Source organism: Pseudorasbora parva, chromosome 24, assembly GCF_024679245.1.
Source record: "Pseudorasbora parva isolate DD20220531a chromosome 24, ASM2467924v1, whole genome shotgun sequence".
In the NCBI taxonomy this organism is placed as follows: Eukaryota; Metazoa; Chordata; class Actinopteri; order Cypriniformes; family Gobionidae; genus Pseudorasbora; species Pseudorasbora parva.
The window spans coordinates 17,882,433-17,894,771 of record NC_090195.1 but is presented as its reverse complement, the minus strand read 5'-3'; the positions used below and the strand labels follow the sequence as shown (position 1 = coordinate 17,894,771).

At 32.8% G+C, this 12,339-nt stretch overlaps 3 protein-coding genes across 3 annotated transcripts; all 3 read right to left on the bottom strand.

Moving 5' to 3' along the window:
• Positions 1 to 118: 118 nt before the first annotated feature.
• LOC137063437 (lipocalin-like) lies at positions 119 to 1,612 on the bottom strand. Its single transcript, XM_067434550.1, has 6 exons — positions 1,382 to 1,612; positions 1,161 to 1,300; positions 995 to 1,074; positions 788 to 901; positions 612 to 713; positions 119 to 500 (listed from the first exon to the last, which is right to left on the bottom strand). Exons 1-6 carry the CDS (start codon positions 1,595 to 1,597, stop codon positions 481 to 483), a joined length of 672 nt encoding a protein of 223 aa, XP_067290651.1. The 5' UTR covers positions 1,598 to 1,612; the 3' UTR covers positions 119 to 480.
• Positions 1,613 to 3,049: 1,437 nt separating this feature from the next.
• Positions 3,050 to 8,876, bottom strand: c8g (complement component 8, gamma polypeptide). The gene is made up of 7 exons (XM_067434360.1): positions 8,601 to 8,876; positions 8,238 to 8,374; positions 4,693 to 4,763; positions 4,151 to 4,258; positions 3,867 to 3,968; positions 3,760 to 3,789; positions 3,050 to 3,127 (listed from the first exon to the last, which is right to left on the bottom strand). The coding sequence occupies exons 1-7, from the start codon at positions 8,769 to 8,771 to the stop codon at positions 3,117 to 3,119; spliced, it is 630 nt and encodes a 209-aa protein (XP_067290461.1). The 5' UTR covers positions 8,772 to 8,876; the 3' UTR covers positions 3,050 to 3,116.
• Positions 8,877 to 8,955: 79 nt separating this feature from the next.
• Positions 8,956 to 12,274, bottom strand: msrb2 (methionine sulfoxide reductase B2). The gene is made up of 5 exons (XM_067434361.1): positions 12,032 to 12,274; positions 11,250 to 11,347; positions 11,033 to 11,109; positions 9,704 to 9,851; positions 8,956 to 9,598 (listed from the first exon to the last, which is right to left on the bottom strand). The coding sequence occupies exons 1-5, from the start codon at positions 12,156 to 12,158 to the stop codon at positions 9,494 to 9,496; spliced, it is 555 nt and encodes a 184-aa protein (XP_067290462.1). The 5' UTR covers positions 12,159 to 12,274; the 3' UTR covers positions 8,956 to 9,493.
• Between the last annotated feature and the right edge of the window lie 65 nt (positions 12,275 to 12,339).

The following is a 12,339-nucleotide window of genomic DNA, read 5'->3' as shown; positions in this document are numbered from 1 at the left end:
ATGTTATGTTATGTGTATAAGAAATATTTGTAAATACAGAAGTAATAAACAGTATTTTGTGTCCAAAATGTTTGTTTTTTTATTGTAAAATGCAGAATTTGAATGAATCACACCAGCATTTGTCATTTGTAAACCAATTTAATCAACAGCAGTAAACAAAACCACCATAGAAAAACATGAAAGCAATGTTCATATAAAAAAAGTGTTCAGGTATGGCTTTAGTGATAAGACAATTAAGACAAATGTTTTTTCTAGCAACATTGCATGTCAATAAAAAACATTATGCCACTTTGCCATTCTGTCGCCCTGCTTGAAAAGTCCTTTGGATAAACTTTGGAGTTGGAAATTGATTTGTCATCATGTGAGAACAACATAACTGTGGCACAAAGTGAAAAAGACCTAAACCAAGCAGGTGAAGGCCAGCAAATCCTTTTTTCAGGTGACATGATCAGACCAGCTGAAATTTGGTTGATGAGATACTTAGGCAACTGAGCATTCTCCTGTAAAACAACAGTTTACAATTAAAAGTTAGTAAAATATATATATATATATATATTTATGTATTATAATTGAAAGTGACTTGATGATCGATTAAAATCTTAAAAATGTACCGTTGGGTGGCAGAATAGCAACGTTTTCCTCAAGGATGCCGGTGTCCAGAGAGAACTGCCTGAATTTCTCCTTCAAGTCGTCAGTAATTTCTGAAGTACGACCTGTAATCATAACACATTAAGAGTCCGTTCGGCAGATATTTTTGTGAAAACATTTAATCAAAGCGAGCACTTACTGTAAAGTTTGTTGAGAACCTCAGACACATCTCCCTTGGTCTTGATGGTGTGAACGAGCGCGTACTCGTCGAATTTGGCGTCAACCACGCGCATGTCATTGTCATTTTGCCAACCTGATAAAAACGAACACATTTAGGCCAAAGGAACAAAGTAGGGTGTAAAAAGCAATCTGACCATTAGGTGAAAGTAAAAGCGAGAAGACTTACGCTGGCTGTGGAAGACAAAACGTCCCGGAGTCTCGGTTTTCTTGGCGAGGTGCGTCATCCTCCAGCAGGAACCATCACTCCTTGGAAACAAATGAAGCAATTTATAACATTCAGGCTATCAAAACTCTTCTCATTGAACACTAAAATAAAGCTAACACGAGCTTACTGCAAATTACTGTAACTGAGATCAAGGTCTCCTTCCTCGGTAGCCACCAGCATGGCAGTTCCCATTTTCATTGAATCCTTGTGACTGACAAACCATTTTGCATTTGTTGCAAAGCCAATGAGATACCACTTTCCTCCCATCTGTAGAGAATACAACTAGTTTAGTCCAACTTAACCGGAGAACTTCCTTAAATTGTAAAACGTGTGTATATTTGAATTTACCTTTTCCAGGTCAAAGTCAGTCATGGGCATGACCTCGGCTGAGGCGAACACTGCACAGAGCAGAACGCACAGCATCTTCATTGCGACGGTCGTCATGGCTGTAGAAGTGTAGGTTCTCTCTCTGGACGCAGTTGAGAAGGCAAGGTTGGCTGTGTGGAGGAGACGTATGGCAGCCCCAGTTTTATCCTCAGTGAGTCCCCCCAAACCCCCCTTCATCCAGTCCCTCCCACCTCCACAAACACAAGAATGGTATGCTAATTATACAGTTACACAACGTGCAACATGCACGTGTTGATTGTTCAAGGTATATGTGGGTGTTCGAGAGCATTCTTGAGTGCATTTTATCACCCTCGGGCTGATGCCCCGTTTGACCATCAGAATATATATATATATATATATATATATATATATATATATATATATATATATATATATATATATATATATATATATATATATATATATATATATATATATATATATATATATATATATATATATATATATAAATTAACAGGCAGCATTTATTAATTAATTAGTTTTCTATTTAAATATTTTAGATGTATTTTTTTCCTGTGATGCAAAGTTTTAATGAGTATTAATTACTCCAGTCTTTAGCTATCATGCTGATCCGCTTTTCTAGAAACATTTCTTATTATTATCAATAATGTTGTTCTGACTAATATTTTTGTGTAAACCTTTTTAAAGGATTATTTTATGAATAAAAAAAATTAGAAGGAGAGAAAAACATATTTTTTAACATTATAAATGTCTTTACTGACACTTTTGTTAATTTCTTTTAAAAAAAATAAAGACCTATTTATACCAAGGATAATCATGATAAAGTTTTAATAATAATTCTAATTCTATGAGAATAAGGAAGTTCAAACTACAGGAATGTTACTATCAATGTTGAAAACATGCTGCTTAATATTGTTGTTAAAACTGAAATTGAATTAGGCCAAACAAAACAAAATCTTTACACATTTTAATTGAATAATTAATTAAGGATTATTTATTTATTTAATTAAAATGTGTAAGGATTATGCAATTCAATTTTATGGAATTTTACTATTAATTAAAATGCATAAATAAAAAATTTAAATAGCATTTATTTGAAATAGAAATGGTTTGTAAAATGTCTTTAATATCACTTTTAATCATTGCAAAGTATCCTTGCTGAATAAACAGTATAATTTCTTTCTTTTTTTAAAAAAAATCTTACTGACTCCAAACTTTTGAACAGTAGATTGGAAATTATGTCTGAATTAAGACTACATAAAAGTGTTTGCAATGCAAAATATAATTATATTAATACATCCAAAGCAGCATTTTCTTGTGTTTGCTTGTGTTTTCATGTGTCAAGTATTATATGACAGGTGCTGCAGAAGCAACTCATTTTGAGTTCAAAAACAAGTTCTTTTCTTTCCCATAAGAAAATGATTTCCTTAGGATACTTTTTAGGAGGTTGTGTAACTCTGAAAAGGGTGGGCAGGCAGAGTCTTGTTTTGAGAGTTACATCACAAACCACTCTAACCTTACTAAGATTCCTTTGTCTTGTTTTATAAGAAACTGTTTTGTTACATCAAGAATGGCATAAGTTAAATCACCACTTTCTATGCTTATTTCCAATGTAACCTAAATGTCATTTTTAAAACACACAAAACCTTGAAATTACAAAATGTGTTTATTGTAATTTTCACAGCTCACAATCCAAGATACTGGCCAGTCAGTCTTAGGTCATATCTGGTGGAGAAGAAATGATAGTGGTGTTAGGCAAATATAGAGATTATACAAAAAAAACATTTTTTTTTTTTTTTTTGGTTACAAAACCTAATTGTTGAGGTTATGCAAGTTTAGCAACACATGCCTTTAAAAGAGAAAACGTGATTTTAACACAAGCTAGAGATGCACAAATGGCTGGATTGGCTCTTTTTGTAGGATGTAAAAATTTCTTTCAGCCAATCAGTAAATGTTGCCTGACACCAAACAACATTGCAGAAGTTACGAAATATGATTCATTTAGCGAATCGATTCGTTTAACCGATTCGTTTGAATCAGTTCGCAGAACTTATCGCGCGGGGTTTTACTTTTTACGCGTTATTGTAGAGAAATAAATATAAATTTAAAGAGTGCACTGTTTATTCGAATACTTTGTATATTGTGTCAGTTTTACATTGTGTGCATTTGAATCATTAATAAGAACCACAAAATAACAATTCGTTCGTGACTATGACATCAGAAAGCAGTTCGTTTTATATTAGAATGTAACAATCATTGGATTACTTCACAATATATGCCTACGTTTCGTTCTGTAAATGTACATCATAAAATGTCACTTATTAAGGTGATGTATAAAAAATAAAAAAGTATCTTACCCAGGACCTTTTCTGTGGACTGGCAGAACCCTGCAAAAGAGTTTGGAGTCAAAGAGAGTGTTTATTAACTGTTTTATTATAACATGCATATGTGTCCATTGTCTCACCGTAGTCAGGATACGGGAAAATGACATCCAGTCCCAAATTGAATGTCTTTGCACGAGTCTCAAATCTATCCAAGACCTTTTCAGGCACTTCACTCGACCGTCCTTTCAAAGAAAACGAATATTTTATTTAAACAATGCACTTTTCCACAATAGCTTAGGCTAGTCCACAAATAGCTAAACACACGTGGGCTTTTGGCTATAACCCTAATGGAAACACTACAAACAGAAGCCCTCATGACAAAGGATGGGTGTAAGACGTTTAAAATAGACACCAGAACACCTACCATATAGTTTCATTGTAATTTTGCCTGCTCTCTTCAAAACCAACATAGCAAATGAGCTGTAGTCTGTCTCAAGCACCATTATGTCCACATTATCAATAGGTCTTTTACCTGTGAATGAAGAAAAGACAGTGGCCTCAAAAAGATTTTGACACTTAAAATTATTTTAATGACATTGAATTAGATAATACAAAATAATAATAATAATACATAAAAAATCAAACCAAGTGGTGTTTATTTTATTTTTGTGTCACCTACTTATTACAGTAATAACAGTAAACTGAGTTTAATTTTAAGCAACTGACCATTAAACAAAACCCTTACCATAACCCTAATATCACTATAATGAGTTAAGTTCTACTGTCAAAAGACCTTCATAATTCATCATTGCTGATTGCCTGAGTTTAACGCCAAATCTTTTCCTTCCGACTGTCAGATGTAAGCAGGTCAATGGAAATTTCATAAGAAAAACCATCAGTTTAGATAGTGGTAAAAATGACAGGTTTTGAACTCTCATGATCAGTGGAGTTTAGACTGCACCACACCTTTGAGAAAGAGCTGGCCAGGGGTCTTTGTTTTCATGTAGTTCTGCTTGATCTCCCAGCATGCAAAATTGCTAACATTGGGGAAAAAAGCACAATGGATGAAAAGAATAAGAATACCGGTCAAAAGTTTAAAAACTTTAAGGTGTTTTAATGTTTTTGAAAGTGGTCTCTTTATCTCACTAAGGCTGTGTTTATTTGATCAGAAATACTGAAAAACTTCAAAAATTACAATTTAAATAAACTGTGGATATATATATATATATTTTTAAATGTGATGTATTTGATGCAAAGCTGAATTTTCAGCATCATTACTCCAGTCTTCAGTGTCACGTGATCCATAGAAAATGTATAATATGCTTAAATTCTTTCTAATATGCTTTTATTATTATTATTTTTATTATTATTTTTATTATTATTATTATTATTATTATTATTATTATTATTATTATTATTATTATTATTATTATTATTATTATTAAACACAATTGTGTTCCTTAATATTGTTATGGAAATATTTTTTTTCAGGATTCTTGAAAAATAAGAATGGCATTTTATAAATATATATTTTTTAATAAATATAATATTTATTAATTTCATAAGTGTCTTTACTGTCTTTTATCAATTTAATGTGCCTTTGCTAAATGAAAGTATTAATTCCTTCTTCTTTTTTTAAATCTTACCTACCTCAAACGTTTGAATGTATTACACTGTAAAAAATTATTTAGAAAAAAAGTTACCTGGTTGCCTTAAAATTTTGAGTTCATTGAAATTAAAATTTTGAGTTAATACAATGAACATTTTTTGAGATTCGACAACCTTTATTAAAAGATTATTAAAAGATTTTGTAAGCATATTGGGTAATTATGTGTGTGTTATTTCTGATGACGCAGTGAAACATGCCAAATAGTGCTATTTTCATGATTTATCAAATTTTTTATGTGGTTCAGATACAAAAATATTTTGAGTTTCTATTTATTAAACTAATTTCCTTCATTGTATCAACTCACATTTTTAATTTCAATAAACTCAAAATTTTAAGGCAACCAGGTTACTTACTTTTTTAAGTTAAACCAACAAAAAACACCATAATTTTTTTACAGTGTATGTATTATGATTTCCAAAGAAAAGAAAAAAAAAGCAGCTAAAACTGTTTTCAAAATTGATAATAATAAGAAATGATCTTAGAATGGTTTCTGAAGGATCATGTGACATTGAAGACTTGAGTAATGAAGCTGAAAATTCAGCTTTGCATCACAGAAATAAATTATATATATATATATATATATATATATATATATATATATATATATATATATATATATATATATATATAGGCGAACAGAAAACAGTAATGAATATAAATAAATTGTAATAATATTTCACAGTATTATGATTTTTACTGTTTTCGATCAAATACATGCAGCCTTGGTGAGATTAAAACTTTCAAAAACAAACTTTTGATCGGTATATCATAATTATATGTGTGTGTGTGTGTGTGTGTGTGTGTGTGTGTGTGTGTGTGTGTGTGTGTGTGTGTGTGTGTGTGTGTGTGTGTGTGTGTGTGTGTGTGTGTGTGTGTGTGTGTGTAATATAAATAATGTATTATTACATTGTTATTACATTGGTGCCGACGTGTGTAGGACCTAGAGAGGGCTACTTTCTGAGAAAACAAAGGACTTTTCTGCAAATTAACATTTGAATTGTCCTTTGAAAAATGTGCATCCTTATTCAAGACGCAATCACACTGAGTAAATCACACCAACTGTCTTATCTCCACATGCTGAGATCAACTGAAACCTCTCCAACCCTATCTGTATTTTTCATATGTCGTCATCTTTTACTGTTTAGTTCTGAGCATTGGATGTTTTTATGTTTACTATCTTTGATTTATGTAGTTGGCATGATATATTTAGCCTACCTGACTAATAATACATTTTTACATCTGATTTTATTCTGATCAACTCTGAAATGATTGATTTGTAGATTATGTTGAATCCATGTGTTACGGGTTATGTACTAGAGTTTAAAGGGATAGTTCACCCAAACACGATCATCATTTACTCACCCTCAAGTTGTCCCTCAAGTTGATCCTTTGTGCAGAACACAAAAGATCCAAGATCTCAGCAGCCATTGACTACTATTTTTTCCTCACTAAAAGCATCTGTTTGGTTACAAACATTCTTCCAATGAAGGTTTGGAACTGAGGGTGACTAAATGATAACAGAATTTTCATTTTTTCATTATGCATTTGCATTCACTTTAGGGCAAAAAGACTATTGAAATAATAGCATGGGGCAGCATATTTCGTGGTACTACCTGTAACCTCTGACTATTGTCTGCTTTATTCAAGTTGTTATATTGGCAAATGTAGGGAATTAAACTATTTCAATTATTGGTAAGCATGGGCGGCCTATTATAGGCCTAGTCATGACCTCTGACTAATGAAAAGACTGTCAAGTTTGTGTTTGAGTTTGTGTATTTTTTCTTTTCTTTTTTTTGAGAAACAAAAAAATCTTGATCCTGTCTCATAACCAAGGTGTAGCTGATTAAGGGCCAGTACTGAGAGTAATCAAACTGTATTACAAAGTGAACTAAGACCATATTCCTAATACGTTTTTTTTTTCTTCTTTTTCCCCCCCAGACCTATAGTTTCTTTCCCTTTAGATTTCTTCGATAGTAAATGTAATAACAAACTTTTCTACAAAGAACTCAAACGTATTATCACTGGTGATTTTCATTGTTATTTTCTGGCAGATGTTGAAATGTCAATAAGGGATAAGGCTTTTACCTGTTATATGACCCAGTTGCTCCAAAGGTCAAGGAGACCCATTACAAAATTATGTTCAAGATCTACCCAGTTGGTGACTTTAGAAACGTTTTCATTTCGATGTGGGTCCTTGTGTCTTTTGCTCTTCTTTTCCCGAAACACTTGATCATTTATTCTTCTACTACTGTGATGTTACATCTAAATTTTGGTTTGATATATTTAGCTGGATGTCAGTGAGAATGGAGACAATTCCTCCTTTAACCCTAAAATAAGTCTTCTTCATTAATTGTAATCTAAAATAGTCTGATATTGTATATTTTGTTTTATTGATGGATAAATATCACATCCACATTTGTAAATGAAAAAATGTAAGCCCTCATTTAATATATTTATATGTGAGTTTCAAATGTTCTAAGAAACATAATCGAAAGTCTGAAACATGTTTCTCTTTGTCAAAATATTTTTTATTCTAGTATTATTTTAAATGTTCATTTTTTCAACTTTTATGTCTCGACCCTTGCTCCTTGTGACGTTTTTTTTATACATCTTTATTAATATTTTTTTTTTTGGGTTCCTTCGCAAATTCAAATTCTGTGTGTGTCCTAATGGAAGTGTCTTTCATTGTTGGTTGTTCCCTGTCTTGTTATGTATGTATATATTGCAACATTAAAAAATAAAATAATAAAAAATAAATAAAAATAAAGTGAACTAAGATCAGCTGGGAAGACTTGAATTCAGTGAGTAAAGTGCTCACCCTTGTGAATTAAGGAGTACTTACAGTTTTGTCACAGTGCTGACAGACACCTTGTCACCAATGACAGTCCAAGTGGCGGTCGTGCTCTCCAATTTGAAGCCACTTTCCAGAAGATTCTTACACCGTGATGCTACAGTAAGCAGGTACCACTTCCCACTCATCTAGAAAGAGTGATTTATTTTAATCAGATAGTATAAATATAATTCAGTAATAAACTGTGTGTATACTGCATTTATGAAGAACAACATTTGCCCATCTGTTGAAACAACATTAGGCAAGATTAATGGCCTATCAATGTGAATCATGTTCAAATGACACACTCTTTTAATTCAATTTGCCAAAACGAATGAACTTAATTGCTATGACATAAAGGATGTTGAAATATACCTGATCAATGTTGATGTTTTGATCTGGAGCTAGTTTTTCAATAGCTTTTTCTGTCTCGGTTTTCTTTGGCTTCGGTGGTGTTGGTTTAAAACGTGCTCTTCGTGCCTCGGCAGGCTCCCAGAAACCGAGCCACAAGAGCACGAAGACCAGATGCAGCCAGAAGCGAATCATGAGATCAGTTGTTTTTTATCTGTTGCTTTACTAAAACTCTTTATACCAATACTCCCCTACAGCTCTGGTAAGTTTGCTAATAAGAGTCAGTCAGCTGTCCAGTATTGCCACACACGGATTAGGATGATGACCCTCTCCTCGGGTTTATCATTAACTCCTCTACAAACCCACACAAATACACATATTGTCGATTTCGGACAATGTTCACTTTAATACAGCCAAACATTTCATTTACAAACTTTTTTCTCTTCAAAGGAAAGGTTTACTTTAACCTTTCCATTCAATAAATGTTCTTCAAACTAAATTTATTCTTTTAAGAATTGTTGATTGAAAGGTTCTTCTGCAGCTCTTCTATGGTATCATTGTGAAAACCCTTCTTTTGAAACCTTTATTTGTAAAGCATTGGCATTTTCATATTTGAATGTACAGTGGTAGGCGCACTCAATACTAAAATATATCAAAATGCAACATTAGAGTGGACAGAAAAATAATGACACCTTTTTGAGGTGGGAGATATGGGGTGTTTAATCAACCACTTTCCCTTACATACAACCTTCAAGCATTTTTTTTGTTCTTCAAAAATAAACTTTGTAAACTGTAACTCATATAGCAATTACCAATGGACATTTGCTATTCAAATGCTCTTTTTTTCTTTCTTTCTTTATTTGCACTGAATAACTGTAAAATCCTGTCCAATGATATAACTGCTGGATGTCTCTGTATTATTTTTCTCTGGGTTTAAAGTTTAGAGCTACACTGTTGATGCAGAATCTCTGGCCAGTTGGATCTGGACCATCATCAAAGACATGTCCAAGATGACCATCACACTATAAAACAAAATGACATGTTATAAATGAAGAGTGGTATTTTTACTCATTACACTGTATATTGCCAACACATTAACCCGACCTTCGGACATCATTTTGTCTTACATGTTTGCAGATAACCTCTGTTCCTGTGCTGCCAAGCGAGTTGTCAGGGCGACGCACAATGTTGGCATGACTCTCGTCTTTTTCCCATGTCCCGTGAGCCTCGTAGAAGGACGGCCACCCAGTTCCTGCATCATATTTTGCTTCTGAGCTATAGGAGCCAAAGGCAGAATTGCATTAATCTTTGCAAGTTTTAACGTATGCAAAACATATTTTTTTATATTTTCTTATATTTAAAGGGGCAGTCCATAATCTTAGTTTGAAACATGCAAATTGCGGTTATTTGCAGAATTATCTTCTACATGTGCATCATGCTCTTCAGCACAGATTAATCTAATGTTTTGAGGGGTTTGCGTGGCTGTCCTTCATTCACCGCACCCCGGTCTGGATACTGTATTTCGGAATCACAGATTTTACATCTTGGAAGTAGGACCAAAATAAGAATTTTCCCTGCAAAATGGTATCTGAACAAGTAACATGTCTGCCACTTTTGTTCTGACTAACTGAGAAAAAAATAATTACAATAAATCATGCTAACAACGGTGATTCAATTGCATGATCTCTTAGCTTATACCACATATGAGCAAATTATTATTATTGTTATACTTTGTTCTCAGAATGTTAAGTTAACAACATCAGCATTGCGTGACTATGTGCATTGTGTGTATTAGCGTTACCTGTAGATTTCTGTACAGTCTAATCTTTTGCTTTTGACTACGGGTGTATCTCCAGTTGTCACTGGTGATGTCATTTGTTCCTTTCTGGATTACAATCCATCAAAATTATAACTTTAATTATTCCAGCTGCTTTGAGAAAAGGCAATAAATGATCGGCCACCTGCAGCATCCTCAAGTGATTATAGCTTAGTAGCCAGACTTGTGCTGAAAGACGAACGGCTCCATACTCGAATTTCCCACGGAAAGCTACCAGGTGAGGATGAATGATTGAATAATTTTAACCAAAAAAAAAAAAAATTACGGACTGCAACTTTAATATTTTCATATATATATATATATATATATATATATATATATATATATATATATATATATATATATATATATATATATATATATATATATATATATATATATACTATTTCCTTTATAATTGTTAATACTGTCATTAAATAATCAAAAATCTTTATATATATATATATATATATATATATATATAGAGAGAGAGAGAGAGAGAGAGAGAGAGAGAGAGAGAGAGAGAGAGAGAGAGAGAGAGAGAGGGAGAGAGAGAGAGAGAGAGAGAGAGAGAGAGAGAGAGAGAGAATTACACAATTTTAAATGTATTTTTATTTTGGTTTAAAAAAAAAAATCTTACCTAAAAAGAGGAGAATCACAGCAAACACAGTGGTACATGCCCACCTCATTGTGATTCAAGTAGATGCCACTGAACGGCTATAACATAAAAATTATATACTCATAATTATAGAAATATGAACGTATCAAAAATTGTGTAAGCTATGCAATTTTGTGCATATTGATTACCCATGCATCTTGTATATGGTTCTTTACACATTATTGCTTTGTTAACTTACCACCTCTGTGGCTTTTTCTCTTGTAACAACATACTGTTCTGGAGTCAGCTTTCTCTGCCAATCTGTGGACTGGTCATAACGTATCAATGACTGCAAACCTGTGCAAACAGCCATAAATGCAATACACTGGATAATATATGAAACCCACAGTTTGTAAAGAACGTAAAAATGATAATTTATTAAGTATGCAGGTGTCTGTAACTTTTCACATTTCCCTATGAATGTGTTTTAAACAAAACGTCATCTTGGGAATGTTATTTTAATTTTCAGGTTTACAGTTCTCACATTCCATCATGGTATTCTCTAGGAAGGGACATTGCTGGTGAGAAAACAACACGAAACATGGATTTGACAGTATTGGATTTGTAGCTACTATTAGTTGGTTTGTCTCAAATCTCAGTTTAAAACCGACATAAAATAAATCATATCTAAGACATGTATAAATCTATTATATAATATATAGCGATTAAGATTAAATTAAACACTGATGTTTTGTATTTTAATTGCGCTTCTATTTGCAATACCGGTTAATGTTGAGGAAATATTTTTTTATTTTATTTTTGAAAAATCAACACTGCATTTGAGTAATCAGGTCACGCATGCATGTTCTGTGCTACATGACTAGAATAACTGCACTTTGCACCGACTTATTCGACAACTAAATGCAATGCACTTGCATTAAAGTAAGTAGGCTACACAAAATATAATACAATAACAATTGAAAGACTATATTGAGGCAATTCATTTTTAATACAATATAGAAATACTAAATAAAACCCTACCCGTTGATGTAGAAATCATTCGAATCCCTACAAAGATCCTCTTTCGAGGTAAAATTGATTTGGCAGTCGCTCCGCTAGAAAAGATAGAGGAGACGCGAACTAAAAAGCGTGACATTATTCTCGACATATTTCATGCAGTGACCTGACTTTCTCCACTAGTTAACATGAGCTGCCCAATAGACCGAAAAGAAGCTGAATTGAGCTCAGCTGTCTTCATTCCCTCCTCACAGAACTAGCACCGGAAAACGGTCACAACTTTATAGGTCACGGTCGACTGGCTGAACCTGATCAAACTTTGCACCTTTTGT

Bases quoted from the DNA above. Each gene is read 5' to 3' on its own strand.
- msrb2 (XM_067434361.1), bottom strand. From the start codon at position 12,158: ATGTCGAGAATAATGTCACGCTTTTTAGTTCGCGTCTCCTCTATCTTT. The intron at 11,348-12,031 runs GTAGGGTTTTAT...CTGTTTGCACAG, and splicing joins AATGATTTCTACATCAACGG to GTTTGCAGTCATTGATACGT. The intron at 9,599-9,703 runs GTAAGACAAAAT...TTTGTTTTATAG, and splicing joins CAGAGGTTATCTGCAAACAT to TGTGATGGTCATCTTGGACA.
- c8g (XM_067434360.1), bottom strand. From the start codon at position 8,771: ATGATTCGCTTCTGGCTGCATCTGGTCTTCGTGCTCTTGTGGCTCGGT. The intron at 3,969-4,150 runs GTAGGTGTTCTG...TTTCTTTGAAAG, and splicing joins AATTACAATGAAACTATATG to GACGGTCGAGTGAAGTGCCT. The intron at 3,790-3,866 runs GTGAGACAATGG...ACTCTTTTGCAG, and splicing joins TTTCCCGTATCCTGACTACG to GGTTCTGCCAGTCCACAGAA.
- LOC137063437 (XM_067434550.1), bottom strand. From the start codon at position 1,597: ATGAAGGGGGGTTTGGGGGGACTCACTGAGGATAAAACTGGGGCTGCC. The intron at 902-994 runs GTAAGTCTTCTC...CGTTTTTATCAG, and splicing joins TTTTGTCTTCCACAGCCAGC to GTTGGCAAAATGACAATGAC. The intron at 501-611 runs GTACATTTTTAA...GTTGTTTTACAG, and splicing joins TGCTATTCTGCCACCCAACG to GAGAATGCTCAGTTGCCTAA.